General features: G+C 45.6%; 1 protein-coding gene across 1 annotated transcript; it reads right to left on the reverse strand.

The window, feature by feature from the left end:
• Nucleotides 1-2,623: 2,623 nt before the first annotated feature.
• axin2 (axin 2 (conductin, axil)) lies at nt 2,624-16,556 on the reverse strand. The gene is made up of 11 exons (XM_028412656.1): nt 16,314-16,556; nt 14,181-15,107; nt 12,550-12,681; nt 10,918-11,020; nt 9,061-9,201; nt 8,453-8,982; nt 8,183-8,359; nt 7,866-8,081; nt 7,628-7,762; nt 6,790-6,951; nt 2,624-4,201 (listed from the first exon to the last, which is right to left on the reverse strand). The coding sequence occupies exons 2-11, from the start codon at nt 14,987-14,989 to the stop codon at nt 4,075-4,077; spliced, it is 2,532 nt and encodes an 843-aa protein (XP_028268457.1). The 5' UTR covers nt 14,990-15,107; nt 16,314-16,556; the 3' UTR covers nt 2,624-4,074.
• Between the last annotated feature and the right edge of the window lie 896 nt (nt 16,557-17,452).

Raw genomic sequence — 17,452 nt, forward strand, 5'->3', positions numbered from 1 at the left:
AACAATAGGACGAGAGGAAGCAACATCAGGCAACAATCTGAGCTGTCTGAGGCGGGGAGTAAAAAACAAAGAGGTTTTTGGGGGTTGGTGGTGGGACAATGGCGACAGTCAGAGAGAAGGTGACTGCAGGCTACCATTCCTGCACGGGCCCAGAACAATGCCTATCCTGTGGCTTGGTGGGGCTGTTCTGTGCAGTAGGTGAAATTTAAGACAAACGTAAACACCAAAGGAGGACAATGGCGCTCCGTTTCTCTACAAAAGATGCTTTTCCCTTCAGTTGTGGGGAGGATGCACACAGAATTCCCCCGGCCAGCTATCGAACCTCACCTCCTCTGTGCCCTTTAGCACACAGTGTCCGATCCTGCAGAAGTGGCAGATTGGGTTTCTGGCCCTTCAACGTCAAACCTGTCTTCTTCATTTCCCAAAGTATTTGTAAGATACATAATCTCTTCGGGTTGTTGTTATGTGATTAGTGAGGAAATATAATGCCTGTGTTGTGTCAGCACCACTGGAAAAAAATGCTGCTCTATACATTTCTGCTATAAGCCTTTTTATTTCATCCTAGTGGAGACAGCGCATTCTGCTTCTTCAAACATGGCATTGCTTGAGACTGAAGACCCCGGGAGCTTGTCATTGGTTAGTATCAAACTGTATTAAATCATATGATTGGTCTGCTGGGATCAGCTTCTACACAGTGGCGCCTGGCCAGCTTCCAGACGAGGCCCCCTCGGTTGACCACAGTCCCATGGTTGTCTGGGTCGATGCCTGCGTGGAACAACTCGCAGGGCCGATCCAGGTTCCAAATGAAGGGGTTCGGGACCCAAAATTGGGGGTCTCACTCTCTTATATCCGTCTACAGTGGAACGACTAGAGTGTATTTAAACGAGGCTGAGGTTTGTGGCGACAGACAGTGAGCTTTTCCCAGGGCCCGGTTTGATGTTTGACGCTCTGGATTGTGCTGTAATCCACACTGCTGGGTCTTTTTGGGATATTATCCTTCATATTACATTTCATCTCAGGTGATCTTTGGGAGCTTTACAAAACACATTATAAATAACCTAAGCAAACCCTCAAGTGTCCCCAAAATCTTACTACTCACCTGCTTTTAAAAAGCACCCACATGTATGAATGGCAGCACAGAGGCTACCTAACCCCATGCATCCTTTAAAAAGATGACCCCATCTAAAATAGCTCACTATACAAAGATGGGTTCACAGGGCTTTTTGACAGAGGAGCGCCGCAGAGTGAGAGCCTCTTAGTTCTAAAGATTCCAAAGGATGGCCTTCAAGTGTATGCACTGACCTTTGCTGATGAAAGGGCCCAAAATGGTATTTTAACAATATCATGATGCCCTTTCAATATGAAAGGCAGCATAAGCAACACTCTTAACCAATGAAACTTCAAAGGGGAGAGGTTGGCAGATGAACGTGGTGTGCACAAAGCGTGCAAAGATGTGTGTGTGTGTGTATGTGTGTGAAGCTATAGGGCATCACCTTCTTATGAATTAAATTATGTGCAGTAGCTTGGTGCTGCTTTGCGATCGTAGAGAGTTTTACATCTTTTTACACATCTGGAGGTTAGGCTGACTCTGCACTGTACAGCACCTTGTGCAGACACTACAGTGGCTGAGAAGGCTGGACACACTGCAATAGGGAATTTAATATGATGCAAATACAACAAAAGAAATGTTTCCATGGGGACCCCTTAAAAGTGACGGACCTGGTTGAAATAACATTGATGAAATTGTCTACACCATCATGTTACCATGACGCTAAATAATAATGATAAAAAAAAAAAACAAGCATTGAGCACTGGTCCGTCACTTTTTTGGGATCCCCTGGAAACATTTAATTGTTGTTAGCACTACTTGAACAACTAATTTATGAAATATTACAACATTGATAAGATTTTTAGTTTCTTGCAAATATGAACCAAAAAGCTTAACACATAATTAAAAATGTGTTTAAGTTTTGTTCGTTTATATATTGTATTTTTCCATACGTTTACATATTTTTTCTAATCTAAATATGGGAAAAACCTGGAAAAAAAAAATCACTAAATTCCAACCCTTCTCATCTTTTTTTCCTGTTTTGTCCACAGTGGACGAAAACTTTATCTTACAAACTTGACTTAAAGCTATGTTAGTAAACTAGAAATCACTTCACTCTAATTGAGTCTGAGCAGATGAGCACATCATACTCGTGCAGAGCATAAATTGCCACAGGAGGCCAGATTTCATACCATGTAAACAGCTAAAGTACTTACTGTATAACATATTTGCCAAACATCTCTTTAACACACACTTAGCTCTCTCTCTCTCTTGCTCTCTTACTTGCTTCTTACCCTTAAACACACACAGGCTCTAGTGGCCAAATTAATGCTGCATTTTTTAATTTCCAACAGGGAGTACATTAAGAGCTGATAATGGATGCAAATCTGTGGAAATTTCTCACTGGATCCAATGAGTTGCACTCTGCACAGCAGGGTGCGGGTGTGGTGAGGTTGTTCCTCCACAGAAACACACATACACCATCCCTATATACCAATTAAGAGCTAGAAAAATCCGATCACAGCGCAGAGGGGGGGATAAAAACAACAAAAAAAAACATAGGAAGCAATTTGATAAATTGAAAAATAGAACATTTTAATAAAGGCTACATCTCTTCATAATTACAATAATTAAAGTACCGAGGCATCTTTTCAACTGATCTCTATAGAACGCATAATTTACAGTTTACAAGTGGAGCCAAAAGAAGCCATGAAACATAAACATGATGATACTAAAGGGCATAAAAATATTTTTTTCAACATAAGGCCCCTTGTAAAAACCAAGGGATTAATAAGACCCTGAAAAAAGGGTTAAACATGGGAAGAATCCATGTAGGCACAGCTACTGTACTCAGTATGAACACTATGTAGATAGTGTATGTATATCACCACCATCATAACCATCTGCACCTCAGAGTGCAGGCTTCAACTACACAGCAATCAAAGCAGCCCATTCACACACACACACTCTCTCTCTCTCACACACACACAGGGGAGCACATTATAGAGCTTTTTGTTGGTAAATATTGATACGGGTGTAAACATATTTTAGGGGATTCAAGGACCTGTTCAGGGAAGTTTCCTCTTAGTAAATATGTAGGCTATTTGTGCGATGCCTGCGCCACAGAAACAAAGGCACTAAGACGTGACAGATCAAGGCTAGCTGGACAGAGTCCCAGAGTAGGGAATTAAACATTAATAGCATTTTCGCTCATTTTTTTTTTTCATGGCACACTAAAAGGGCCCTTCAGAGCAGATGGGGGACACATCCCACAAATAGCACTGCAGTAGTAAATATATTATCGAAATATTTAACTGATAAGAGAGCCATTCTCAAAAGCTTCAGCAGTACACTCTCTGACCGCATGATCAGAGATGTCCCACTAGTTCTCCAGGGGGAGGAGGAGGAGGAGGAGGAGTGGAGTTTTTGAAAACGAGGTATTTTTTTTAAGTTCAGAATGAGGGGCTGAAGAGTAAGGGAGAAATCACAAAATGTAGAAAATTGGAGATGTCTCTCCAACTCCAAGCAGCTTGACCATGGAAGAATAAAAAGATTTGGGCAGGGATATTTCCAATAAATAAGCAATAGAAATCTTAACACAGCAATACAAGCATCACTATACAATGCAATGTACATGTGTATTCGCATACATATATTAGTAATGTGCTAGTGATTGCCCTCAGGCACACACTGGCACATGGCAGGGTCAGGCTGGCTCTCAGTCTCAGGTTAAAGTCGCCGCCCTGCTTCTTTGACAAGTGGTCATTCACCTAGAGTCTCTTTGAGATTTCTCTTCTGGAAATGTTTCAGTCCAGCAACACAGTCCATATTTTCCTTCACTTCAAGTCCAGGAATATCAATATTTTAATATTTTGTCCATTTCCTCTGCCCACAGCTCAGTATTCCTTCACCAACATCTCCGTTAGTCCTACGAACTTCAAAGAGCCATGTGTGTGAAGGAGGACATCCATCCATCCATCCAGGGGCGTACAGGGAGTGTATTCCACAACACTGGCTACATGGACTCACTCCATCCTCTCCACCTTTCCCAGGATCTTGCCCTCGTAGGTAGGCAGCAGGGAGCCGTCGTCTGACACTTCTTCAAACACAGCTCCACACTCGAACTCGTCACTGGCCTTTTTGAAATAGTACCTGCAAAACAGAGAGAAAGCGTTCAAACCCAAAGATGTTTTTGTTATCCGTTATTCAAGATGAAGGTCAAAGTGAAGTCAAGTGAAGTCAAGGAACACTTCTGTCATCCACAACAAGCTACTTGGCACACAATCAGCTAAGCCAGCTGAGGCTGAGACTGGGCTCGGGTGGGACATGCTGCTCAAAAGACCTGGTCTAAATCAAGAAGCTTCCTCCCTCCACCTTTTCCTCTCCTTTACGTCTGCCCTTTCCTCTTTCTCTGTTATGTTTCCTTAAGTTTTGCCCTGGCTAACAGGGGCCAATTAGACCTGTGTGCAAATGAAGGGGTCCTTTGACAAAGGCTGAAATTTCGGGTGCCTGCAAGTCTGCCTGTCATTAGCCCCGACTCCTACACACCCGCAGACGTTAGAAGACACACATGCACGGGCTTTCACTCACTCCTCATCCCTGCTTCATTATTACAGGGACAAAGAAAAGAACAAGAGACAAAGCAGAGGAGGAGGAGGAGGAGAAAGAGCAGGCAGTACACTGTGTCCTGCCTTACCCCTTTTGATAGCATGTGCTATAGGAAGGGCAGCTGACGGACAATTTTGTATGTGTGTGTGTTGGAGAAGGAAAAAAAAGGAGGGGCTTCTCATCAGCCATGACTTCACTGGGCCATAATGATGCAACCCCCCACCATCCTCATTTTAGAGGAAGAGAAACCAGCAGGGGTGAGTTGGTTAGCAGGGTCTCAGAATCTGCTCATTAACTATGTAATGGAAAAATGCCTCGATTTGCTTCGTGTGTGGGGCAGCTGAATGTAGGTATGTTTGGGAGTACAACAAAGTTGTGCAGAGAGCATTTATAAAAAACAAGACCGATGGTTGTTGCAGAGGTACCTGTGAGGGCACATGTGCCAGTGATATGAGGGTGGTCACTAATAAAAGGCAACAAAGTTTAAAACGCAGGAAGATTTTAACTAAAATGAACAGAGGCCTCTCTCAGGAGAGTAAAGTGGTTAAATTAGATGAAATGAAAGAGCACAAGACACGCGTGATAACACTTTTTTATATAAAAAAGTCCTCCTACTCCTAAAAAAATGTTCAAAGAGCTATGATCTTTTTTGCTAAGAGAGACAGACAGAGCCTGAATTTCCACTGGAACATGTTTTATGTGGCTACATCCCTCCCCTCCCTCAACCACCCCCCCTCCTTCTCTCTGTTTGCACTGACATCTGGCACCAATATCGTCTGGCAGGACCGAGCAGTACTGTTCTTTGTTGAACCTCTGCCATGTTGAAATGACCCAACTCCACACATTCTCTGGCTGCTATTAAAGCGCCGTGCAGCTCTCTTTCCAATAAATGTGAATGGTATGACACAGGAACTGAGACAACAAGCCAGAAAGAAAAGAAGAGGGGCAGGAAGAGGGGGAGCAAACAAGACAGATGTGGAGAGCTAAGTGCTTGTCACATTTTGTTGATCCACAAACGCACATCTGGAAAGGAAGAAATATCTCTTTTTTCCACTTTTTTCCCTCCAATTTGATACCTGTAATTATTAACACAATACTCAAGCCATGCTTATCCGAGAGACCATGGCAGTCTAAACCATAAATGTTTGATCTTTTCCCTTTAATGCCCACTGGAAAGAGGCAATCAAAGTCAAATCTCTCTTTGCAAACACACAACGCAAAGCTGTGTGGCCTCAAGTCAGGGCTGAGTAGGGCAAACAAGCGGATCTGGCATTTAATAATCTGCCTTTCAAAAATATCCATAAAATGATTACAACATGTGTAAACATTGTGCACATTCAATGCATGTATGTTGCATGCGCACACACACACACACAGGCAGAAAAAAGGGGCCCTGATAACATCAGTGAAGAATTTGCACGCTGGCCATTTGTGTGAGTCTTTGTTGGTTGAAATGAAAGGGGCTGGGGCTTCAAAGCCATGTGTATTAAGTGTGCCTTAGCATGGAAATCAATACCAGATGGGACCCAAATCGCTGCAGTTCAAACTCTCCCACTAACCCCCGCACCACCCTTCCTCCCTCCCTCTTGTCCTTTCCTTTTCATTGCACTCCTCTCAACACACGAAACCAGAGGCCGACTTGTGCGCGCGCACACACACACACACACACAGAAACAAACACCGATAACAGCACTTCATACAGGCATGGGCAAAATATTCTGACTGCTATTCAGAGACAGATCTCTACCACTAGACAGTGCAGTGCAGTTGTATTCAGCAAGCTAGTATAATACCTTTTTTACACTTACTTTAGTGCATATATTCATTAATGTAAACATTATAAATTTCTATCTTTAGTCAGAGATGTGAGCACCTATGACTGCTGTGGATACCATTTCAACCATGACAAAAGCCAAATGTTAGTCTTAATGAGTTTTTTGTCCACTTCGTCTGTGTAGGTCCATCATATCACTATCATTTCTAAAGTCTACGCCTTGTGATTAAATTCATTCTTTCCTGTCACGCATTGTTGTACTTCAAGGCCAACTGATAGCACAGGTTCATTGACTTTATGCCACTAAATTCACTCTCGTCAAACTTTAACTAACATCTCTTTATGTATCACTACACACCTGTAGTTCCCCTTCTTGCGGAGCTGCTCTTTGAAATGGCCCAAGGTGAGACTGTGGCTCCTCATGGTCCTTCTGTAAGGAATCTCCTCACCACAGAAGAAGTATGTCACCACCGTCTCCCCGCTGCTGCTCCCTGCGGGGCTTCCCAAACCTTTCTTACTCCTGTCAGGACACAGAGAGGGAGAAAAAAAGAGGGTCAGAGAAGAACATGATGATCAAAAACAAAATACTAGCATGTGCAGAAGACAGTGAGAATACAGTAACGCTGTGAGTGAGTGACCCACTGCCATGAGTAAGTGTGCCTGTGTGTGCATACAGAAGGAGCACAATGTTATCAATTCCCCTTTAGCTATGTCCAAGGCTTTGTAGGCCCACTTCAAATGAGCTCTCTCTTTGCTAAGCTCTGCTCGCCCTCACTGACTGCCAGCCTACAGAAGGACAGCCAATAAAAATGATACATGTATATGAAAGGGATGTCTCAGTCAGGTGGTGCAATGACTACACTTTCCCTCCCCACCACACACAGCACAACACAAATGCACAAGATTCATGCAAACACAGAGGCAGTGCCAAGTGTCTGTGTACAAAGCCTAAAACAAGCTTTACAAAAGGACACCACCTTCTCCTTTGAGGTGAGTATATGTGGGGGTGTGTGACGTGTAGCTTTGCACACGACTACTTGTCTATCTCCGTACATGTGCAGTGAGCAGAGCAGGTGACAAGTCGGAAGAGTTAAAAGGGTCGAAGTACACTGGAAGTTGGAGGCAATAGCTGAGAGGAGGAAGAGGAGCAGAAAGGAGGAGAGGAGAGGGAGGGCAGGACGCGAGAGGCATCGTACTCTTCTGATTGGAGCCCGGGACCGGTTGGGAGGGGGCCAGCAAGGCTGGGGTTGGCTGGAGACAGAGGGACGGACCCCCCACCCTGGGCAGGCACTAGGTGGGTCTTCTCTCGCTGAAGAGTGGATATCGGATGCCTGGAAGAGACAGAAATGAAATAAATTAAAATAACTAAAACAATATTTGGAATGACTGCAAATCATAACCAACAAAGCAAATTAAAGAAGGGTTATTGTGTACCTTTGCTTGGTGGTCTTTGTGGAGACCTCCTCCAGTCTGCGGCAGGCCTCTTCCAGCTGAGCCAAAGTGTTGGGAGGGGGCAGAGGAGGCATGGCAGGGTCTTGAATGAATGGCTGAGCTGGCTGGTGGCTACGTAGATGACCGCAGCTTCCACCACCACCCCATGTATGGGTCTGATTAGAAGAGCCTCCGAAAGTTTTCTTGGTGCTCTGAGTACTGTGAGCAAGAAAGATGACAGTCAGAAGTCAAGTCAGTCAACAGAAATTATAATGTTTAGACTAAAACACCCTAGATTGGAGACTCCGTGTATTACTCACCTGTGAGACTTATGCCTGCCCTGACGTTTGCTTTCCAGGATCCACTGCAACACATTATGAGCGGGGTCTGTTGTGTCACTGGGCAGCTGTATAGACCCACAATCCTCCACACACCTCTCGGCTACCTCATCCTCAACACTAGAACGACACACTCGCCTCGACAGAGAGCTGGAACGCCTGGGAGGAAGAGAAGGTTTTAAAGTACAGTTTTAGTACAGGTAAAACAGTAAATAACAGAGCATATGGGTTTAAAGATTAGCTGGAACTGACCCTATGTTGGTGTCTGTTGAGATTGCCCCACACATCTCTCTGCCTAGGCTGCGGCTGCGTTGGTAAGGCTGACAAGGCTGGCACTCTCCACCACCGGCGCACATGCTGTGCACCCTGAGCGCTGCCTCCCTTTCAATCTGCTCTTTAGACTTAGGACTGGCGTGATGGTGGATGTAGTGATGGTGGATGTGTTTTGTGCTTTGCCTGCTTATCAGGGCCCTGTTGGGGCCCAGGGCCAGAGTGAAAGATCCTTGGTCAGGACTAGAGACAGACGTAGCAGAGGGCCCATTCCTCATCAGGGCCTTGATTCCAAAGCCTGTGCGGGTGATAGGACGACACTCTGGTGAGCTGGAGCGAGGGGACTGCCGGACCACAGCAGGGGACTGGCAGCCAGGGGTCTTTAGGACACGAGAAAGGTGTTCGTCCAGGATCGCCTGGGGGTCCTCTTCAGAGGAGCCAAGGAGGAGGGTCAAGGGATGGGGGGAAAGCTGAGGGGCACTTCCGATCTCTGTGTCTTCTCTTTCCTCCTCCTAGTAACAAATCATACAAAATTGTAAAATAGGAAGCAACAAAATAGGTTTTAAAATGTCCAGTAATCTCACACAAACCTCTTGAATCTGCTGCAGCCTCTCGTCTAAAGAGCTGATGGTGTCCTGCTCCCTCTTCAGGCTCTCCAAGCGGGAGATGAGCTGGGCTGCAAACTGTGCTGGCTCCAGTGGGACCATCTCTTTGGGAGGACGGCGAGTCCGCTTTGGAGAGAAAGTGGAGTTGTATCATTCCATGACCAAACAACACCAACACCTACAAACACATCCACACTCCTGTCTACATCCACCACTGACTGTAATGATCAGGGCACTCTTGCTGGCACACAGGGGTTGTTTCATGGGGTGGTAGGCTTGGTGTTTTAGTCATGCTGGGCTAGGCCTTGGATGGTTCCCTTTGCCATCATCAGTAAGGCCTCTTTAAAGCCAGCTCGCTTCAAAGGCTTCCTCGTCAAATATCAAACACTCAGTGGGGGGAGAAAGGGTGGTGGAGGCAGAGATGGAGGAAGAGACTGATGGGAAGCAGTGGCTTTACATCTAGGAATAAAAGACACATATCGACAGGGGGTGGAAGAGAACTCCGGGGAGGCAAAGACGAGGGATAAAAAAAAAAAAAAAAAAAAAAAAAAAAATGGGAGAAGCTGAGATGCAGAGATGCATGCTTGCAGGAGAAAATAAAGAGGAAATGACTGAAGGAGAGATGAAGGTGCCAAAAAGGAGGGAGATCAGAAAGGTTGAGAGAAAGTTACCCCCACCCCCTTTACTGTCACACACTGGGCACCTTTAAGGTGCAGGATCATACAGTGTGTGTGTGTGTGTGCGCATCTTAAATTTGCATTTTTGCTCTTGCTTCTTATTTTTCTTCTATCCCTTTGTAGTTGGACTAAAGGGGAGAAAAAGCCTGTCTGATGGCACCCAGGGGTGGTGCACCATGGGAATGGCAGCCATCGCCAAAAACAGAAAAGCAAAAAACAAGAAGCAAAAATACAGAGTGACAGTGAAATATCCAATCTGTGCTTGTTGGAAGGCTCATAATGTTAAAAAAAAATAAAATAAAATCAGGGTTACATGGAGTTTATTTTTCTACTACTACTTTATCGTCACTGCCTCTGACTTGGTCTTCCTCTCCTTTTCTCCCAACCTGAAGTTAACTTCTTTTGAGCCTTAAGCTACCAACTCCCCTCTGACCCACTGAGAGCTCACATGACACACTCAAACTCTTCTCTTAGATCCTTCACTTTTAGGGGAGGGCTGGTTCTGGCTGAGCATTTGTTTGTGTGTGTGTGTGTGTGTGTGTGTGTGTGTGTGGAGGGGAGTTGGGGGTGCTGAAGAAAAAAGGGGGCCAGCTCTGTTGGAAGTTGTCACTTCCCTGTGCGTTTGCTCCATTCATCTGTGGATCAAAGCAATGTGTGTGTGTGTGTGCATGTGTGTGTCTAAGTATCTTCGTGTTTTTGTTGGGGAACCAGGCTGATTTCAGAGCCCTTGGGATAAAGCAGCAGAGATCTTCCTCATCTCTCCCTATTCTCCATATTTACAGCATCGGTAGGGAAGAAAAACCCTGGTGTGTTCCGAGCGCTGCGGCGATAAACAGCTTAGAGACCTCCCCGTCTCCTGCAGACTTCAAGGAACCCTAATGGGGGTGCAGGTGACACCAAAGGTAGTGGAGGGGAGGAGGGGGCTTGTGTTTGTATGTGTGCTCATGCGAGTGTGTGTCTCTGTGTGAGTGGGAGGCTGGATCTTTGACGCTACTCTTCAGATCTTTGCTGGTGTTGTTGAATTGAGAATGCCAAATACAGTTTGCGCAGTACTATTCATAGAACCAAGAGAGACCCGGAACAGAGGGTGGTATGGAAATTACTCTGTGGGACCCAGGCTCAAAAAGACTTCTGAGCATGTGTGTGTGTGTGTTTGTGTACTTACAGGGAAAGCAGGCAAAGAGACTTGGCTGTTCATCTTCATGTTGCGCTGCATCTCTCTCTGAAGCTGTTTCTTGGAGCCCAGTTTATAAGGAGGGATGCCATCTCTAGAGGTGCACAGACACATCACAAAGGTCAATCACCCAATCAGATACATCATTAAAGACCTAACAGCCATTCAGGAAAAAGCCTGTTAGCCAGCTGGGTAGATCAAACACAGATCAAGCGTGGAGAAATCTAATTTATTAATTCTCCAATCCATTTTCCTTTTCATCTTTTGGGCTTAATCTGAGAACAAAAAACCGTGCAAGCATTTCCTCTCTTGTCAGAGCAGATCTGGTTAAATGGTTCTAAGCGAGGTGGTAGGTGGTATTATTTTCCCTAGAAATGACGTTTATTTTCATGCTGGACGTTTTCTAAACACCCACTGAAGCCACAGTGCTCATTTCTGCTTGTTAGAAGCAGTGTCAACATAAGCATTTCCCCTTTTATGTTAAGCCGAGGACACTGCTAGCATTAGCTTCTCATTACATGCATTGTAAAAAGATAATGCAGGACCTAACCTGACCTGGTTAAATCCATCTAAGGGACCAAAATAGCTGAAAAAATTAAATTAAACAACAAACAGGAAAGCTCAAACTTCAAACTGCAGCACTTGACAGTGTAAAACAGTGTCTTTCCTCCCATGCTAAACAGCAGTTTCCTGGTGACCTAGCCTAACTGAGGAGCACTTTTCCACTTTTGCTTTGAAATGCCACAGTCATGCGCATAAGCAACCCCCCCCCCCCTTCCACCCCACCTCCCCAATCTTCATTTGGCAAGCGCTGCCGCAGCCAGCCTCTGATCTCCGCACATCAAAAGCCTGGTTTGTAAGATAAGGTAATGTTTGAAGTCTGCGCAGCTGCATTCCCCAGCGTCCAAGCAAATCCATAAATAAGATATAAGCAAAAATCCCCCTTCACCACTCTCTTTTCTCTTCCCACCCAACTGCCTCCTCCCCTGTTGCTTTTTCTCTTTCTCTTTTTCTTTATCTGAACATGATTCAAATGTTTATGGGTCTTTTGAACTCTACCTAAGGAGAGCCAGGAAAAGAGGTAGGCAGGTTGTGTCCCTTGCTTTGTCACCACACTGGGCAAAGTACAGCACAAAAGCACTATATGGCCTTGGCCCCTTTGAAGCAAGTCTGTTAAGAGATATGCCAGAGCAGAGGACTCCCCATTGTAAAAGAAGAAAAAGCACTTTATGGCAGCCATATTTATGTGTGTCCCTGGCTGCACTGAACATGACTGCAACAAGTTTGCCTGGTCATAGTTACCATTACTGTTTCACTGACATTATCCACGCATCCATGCCAGGAGGAACAGGAAGAGGACTTTTCTACTTTTGGTCCCAAAACTAGCTGACCTGAGCCACCTCGCAATGGCTTGTTAGTATGTCGTCACTTAAGAGATCACATGATCATACTGAGTAATCCTTTAGGAGAACGAGGCCTGAGGCACGTACACAGATAAGTCCACACGTGGGCAGGGTCATATCATATCTGAATTCTTTGAAATGATGGCTAGTTGACAGCAGATTTGATAGCCGTTTTGTCTGTTTTGGCTACATTAAGTATATTTTGATGATCTTCACTTACACACTGCTGTCAGTCACAGACATGGCATCATCAGTCAAGGCGTCACTGGAAACCTCACTGTCATTGGTGCTGCTGACAGGAGCAAAGGAGCCCACATGGCAGGAGTTGAGCGAGTCTCCTCTCTTGTATGATCTAGGAAGATTACGACAACAACAACAACGGAGATCAGATTAACACAAGCATGTGACACTGTATCCAACAGATGGTCACATTTCATTTGTACTTCCTGAGAAGTGAGTGTGATGAAAGCAGAGTTTATCCTCTGATGCAAAAGGAGAACATTGTGAATAGGATTTTGTCTACCACCAGTGACTACATGTTCATGTGCACTGGGAAAAGTTAAGTTAAGTTTCTTCTTAAATGCCCCACAATTTCTCTTTCCACTTCCCTCATCCACACTCACACTTTCCCCAGCATACATCTCCTGCTGTGTATGCATTCTTGCCATGGTACAGGAGAGGGGGAGGAAAGAAGAGAGGAGTGAAAAAAAAGTATTGAGCGGAAGCATGAGAGTGTGTCAGAGAAGGGAAGAAAGAGGGAGAGAGGGGGTCTTCATGAGGGGGAGAGAGAGAGAGAGAGAGACCCAGCATGACTAAAGAAGAAGGCCCCCAGCTCCGGCCTGACCTTCAGAGGGGCTTGCAAAGAGTCAGGTATTTAACACAGCTGGCCTTGCATTCTTCCCTCCCTGCCTCTCTTTCACCCCCTCATTTATCCTCTCTCCTCCCTCCCTTTCTTTCATGAGCTGCCCCCCCCCTCCATCTCTCGCTCGCTCTGTCTGTCCTTCCTTTCCGCTCTCTTTCCCCTCACTTTCTCTCCAAAAGCTTCGTAGTCCTCATCCTTGAGTTTTTCAAAAGGAAAAAAAGATAAAAGTGGAGAGGCAGGGGAAAGCAGCAAAGGAGGGAATCAGAAGAGAATTGACGCAAACAATAAAATAGAGGGAAGAAAGAGGAGAGAGAGGACAGGGGGTGGTGGTGGGGTGTTGATTCTGCACTGTAGCTGCTGCTGTTCTGGGTTTGTTTTCTCTTTTTTTAAAGGGAACCTGAGTCAGATGAGAAGAGGTGAGGTAGAAAAAGGAGGCACATGTTTTCAAAGCGTCCATCCAGGGACCCGAATCCATGTCAAAAGTGGGTTATTCTACAAGCTAGTTCACCTGACAGCACATGCAGCCACTTTTGTCCAGAGCAGGTTTAAAAGTTGGCCAGAGAAATGTCAGTGGAGGGTTTTAAGCTTAACTTTAATTTGACATTAAACTGTGATTTATAGAACTGTTATAGATTTCTATCCTTGCCAAAGGCTTGAGGACAGTGTGGTACAGGAGGAGGAGGCATAGCATAGCAATGTCATCATCTATTATTTGCTGGCTGGGGCCAGAGCCAGCCGCGCTCTGTGAACTTTTCCTGTGGAAGATGATCTCTCATTCTGCGGAACTATTTCAAAGCCCCGGAAATCCAGGCGAGCGCCAGCAGAGGGCTGCTGCTGCTGCTGCTGGAGAGGGTGAGAGGGGAGAGAGAGGCCAGGGAGAAGCAGGCAGAGTTTTGGAGTGGTGCACGTCTGCACATGAGAGGTTGGACTACATTCTGTAACATCACAGTATGAAAACAGTGCAAAAACAAGGTGCTTGCAGCCCTTACCTGTATCCCCTGTCCATCACTTCCACTGCCCTCAGGGATGCGTGGGCCCTTTCTGCCTTGACCGCCAGTCCAACCAGTGCTTTGGCTTTGAAATCACAACTCCACTCCTCCTCTTCATTCAGCGTGGGCAGGTATCCACAAACAACTTTCAGGTCTCCCAACCCGTTGGAGTTGACGTGATTCGGGTTTTCTCCCCCTGTCCTCACGTAATCGAGGTAAATATCAGAGGTCAGAAACATCTGGTACGCGTTCTCCTCCATGTTGATTTGGATCTCGGTCTGCGCCTGATCAAACATCGCGGAGTCTATGTGCTGCTTCTTAATATTATCCCGTATGTAGGTTTTAGTCGCGGGTTTCAGCTGTTTGGCGACAATGCTGTTGTTTTCGATGTAGCGCTTGTAGATTGCTTTGGCGACTCTCTGCGTTTTGGTATCCTTGAGGTCCATTTGCCTGAAGCCATTGCAGGCAAACCAAAAGTCTAAAGCATCGACACATTTCTCTCGCTCCAGGAATGTCCTAAAAAGAAGAGCACCGTCCTGGTCCCCGAGCAGAGAGTGCAAAGACTTTGTCCAGCGGGTAAGCGGTGAATCCGGGGAGGCACTCCCCTCTGGCTCCCCAAGACCATCCTCGTTCCTCCTCGCTGAGGAGCCCGGAGAGCCGAGCAGAACGGATTTGGGGGGTTCCAACGGTTTCATCATTGCAACTTTGCCGGGGTAGCAGGGCGCCTCGCCCTCCTCCCCAGGCACAGGGGGTCGAGGAGCATCTTCTCGGAAACTACTGGCGATATGGTCCATAAGCACCCGGCTCATGGCTCTGAAGGCAAGCAGGAGACAGCCGTGTGTTGTTCGCCTCCTCTGAGCTTCTACTGTAATCTCCTCACTCTCTTATGTCAGCAGGGGAGCTTCTCTCTGACTGCCCGTCTTCTCTCTGAAACACAAAGTATTGATCTAATCAAAACCAGATCCGCCCCAACTTCAAAGGGGCAGAGGAGTCTTTTTTTCAGACTCTCGCTGACTTACAGAAACAGACAAGTTCACAGAAACACTGGAGGAAAAACGCTGCAGCAGCATTACATAAACAGCAGCTCTTCACATCTCAGCCAGGAGTGGGGATTTCTACCAAAAGGCGCAAATTAACCAGAATTTAACGGTGATTTCGTGCAGTGAAAATCCACCAAAGCACTGCCTCAACATCATTACCCTCCGTCACGATACCAGCACGTGAAGTAGTAATTACATGTAGCAGATGTCAAGTGAAGCTAAGATCTTATTAATAAGTCATTTATCCTTCAAGATACCAGAGCATTACGCACGGACGCGCCTTCCGGATCCATCGCGCCTCCTCGCAGGCTCATAGTGAGACTGCCATCTGTAAAAGAACATCTTCTGACTCACTTACTGTCACTTTCTGATTCCTGCCCAGTCATTTCTACGTCTCTACATCCACACTGCGTGAGTGAGGAACCCACACCACCTCATTTAAATGAACACCACCCAAACCTCTAAAAACCTACCTGTAGGCACACAGATGTGGGACAAACTCCAACAGATGGAAAAACGTGACCAAAATAGTTAATGGGAGTTAAACTGGGTGCTGCTCAAACACACCACAGCTGTCTGATTTTCACTACACTACAAAACAGGCTCGCAAAAAAACCTTAAAATGCATCAGCGGCTGGTTTTTGCAGATGTCACTTTGTATCGCTGCTGTTTGGTTACAATACAGCCGCGATAGTTAAAAACTACACAAAAGCTATTATGATACAGAACAAACAGAGACCCAGCCGAGTTAAAACAGACACGGAGTCTTTACATTTTCCTTAAAGCGAACAAACAACCTCTGTTTAACGTCCAGTCCCAAGTAGCTACACCAAAGTCTCAGATCTGGTTGAGGAGGAATTCCACCAAAAAAAAAAGAAAGAAAGAGAGAAACTAGTAGCTTAAAATGTAACGATGGAGTTAAACTGTCGAAAAGAAGCCAGTAAACGGAATATTCATGACGTTTTTTTGCTCTTTAAACGTAAGAAAAGCGTCTCGTTTCCCTCGGAACATTACTTCAAAGGCGAGTCAACAGCACATCAAAGAGAACTCCAATGGGGGCCAGTTTGAGGAGGCACACACTCTTGTAACTTACCATCGATCCACGAGTTCTCTTCTCAAATTAAACTCCAGCTTTTTATCCACAGAAAAAGGTGAATATAATCCACAGTGTTAAGTCTCCACGGCCGCGCAGTACGTACAGTTCAGCTTTAGGTTTTGAGTCGAGGAGAAAAATGCACTCGAGAGAGGAAAAAAATATCGCTTCTCTCCCTCCTCCTTTTCTCCTCCCTATGGTTTCAGGCTGCCATGCCGCACAGGCTGTCTCTCCTGTAGGCGACTCCAACACCAACTGAACCGAGAGGCTGGAGCAGCGCACTTCAAAGTGAGGAACCGACTGCCTGGTCCCGGCAGCTGCATAAAAAACAATTGCAAAGCCCGCTGCGTCTGAAAAAAAAACAACAACAAGAAAACAAGTGACGGAGATTCGCAGATATGTTGCAGTCACTCAGAATGAAGGTTGATCTCTTTGTTTCCTGGACTGCATTTCTTTCTTTTGAACAATCTTTTCTCAGATTGAAGTTGCAGCTACAGTGTGAGGACCTTATCAAAGACAGGCAGTCTTGAGCCAACTCCCCGAGGCTTTGGAGCGTCAGAAGTAACTGATCTGCCGCCCCAATAGCATTATCGCTACAATCCCTCTGTTGCTACATAAACTTTAAAGACGCAGGCATCCTTTCTTTGCTAGACCCACATAGTTTTAGAGATTAACCCGTTTGGGAGTCCCAGAGATGCACAATCATTCTCAAATAGCAGCACAATATAAAAAAATGTGGCTACAGAAGTAGAAATAAAATACAAATAATAGCTCAGCAGAAGAGTGAAAGTGTGTTTTTAATCCCTCTGTGACACCACACATGCGTCTTCAACCGGAGTAAAAGTTTTAACCCTCAGACCTCCTTTATGTGTTGCAATAGGCAATCAGAGAGCTGTTATCACTCCACAGCTCCTACCAGTGGCAACCAGGGCGTATGCATACACAGCAGATTAAAACATCAAGTCATCTGAAGGATGAGCAACGCAAGAATAACTCGTCTCACTGCGCAGCTCTCTGCTTTGACAAGCAGGAGATGAAATGACACACACAGTTCCACCATCTATCCACTGATGTGACTGAGAGAAGCTGTCTGAATGCAGACAGCAGCGGACCCCCCTATATACTGGAACCAGACTGGC

This window comes from Parambassis ranga, chromosome 8, assembly GCF_900634625.1.
Source record: "Parambassis ranga chromosome 8, fParRan2.1, whole genome shotgun sequence".
NCBI classification, from domain to species: domain Eukaryota; kingdom Metazoa; phylum Chordata; class Actinopteri; family Ambassidae; genus Parambassis; species Parambassis ranga.

Coding starts and splice junctions, on each gene's coding strand:
- axin2 (XM_028412656.1), bottom strand. CDS start 14,989: ATGAGCCGGGTGCTTATGGACCATATCGCCAGTAGTTTCCGAGAAGAT. Junction 9,202..10,917: donor TCTCTTTGCCTGCTTTCCCT/GTAAGTACACAA, acceptor TTCTCTCCAAAG/CGGACTCGCCGTCCTCCCAA. Junction 8,082..8,182: donor GGCAGGCATAAGTCTCACAG/GTGAGTAATACA, acceptor TCTTGCTCACAG/TACTCAGAGCACCAAGAAAA.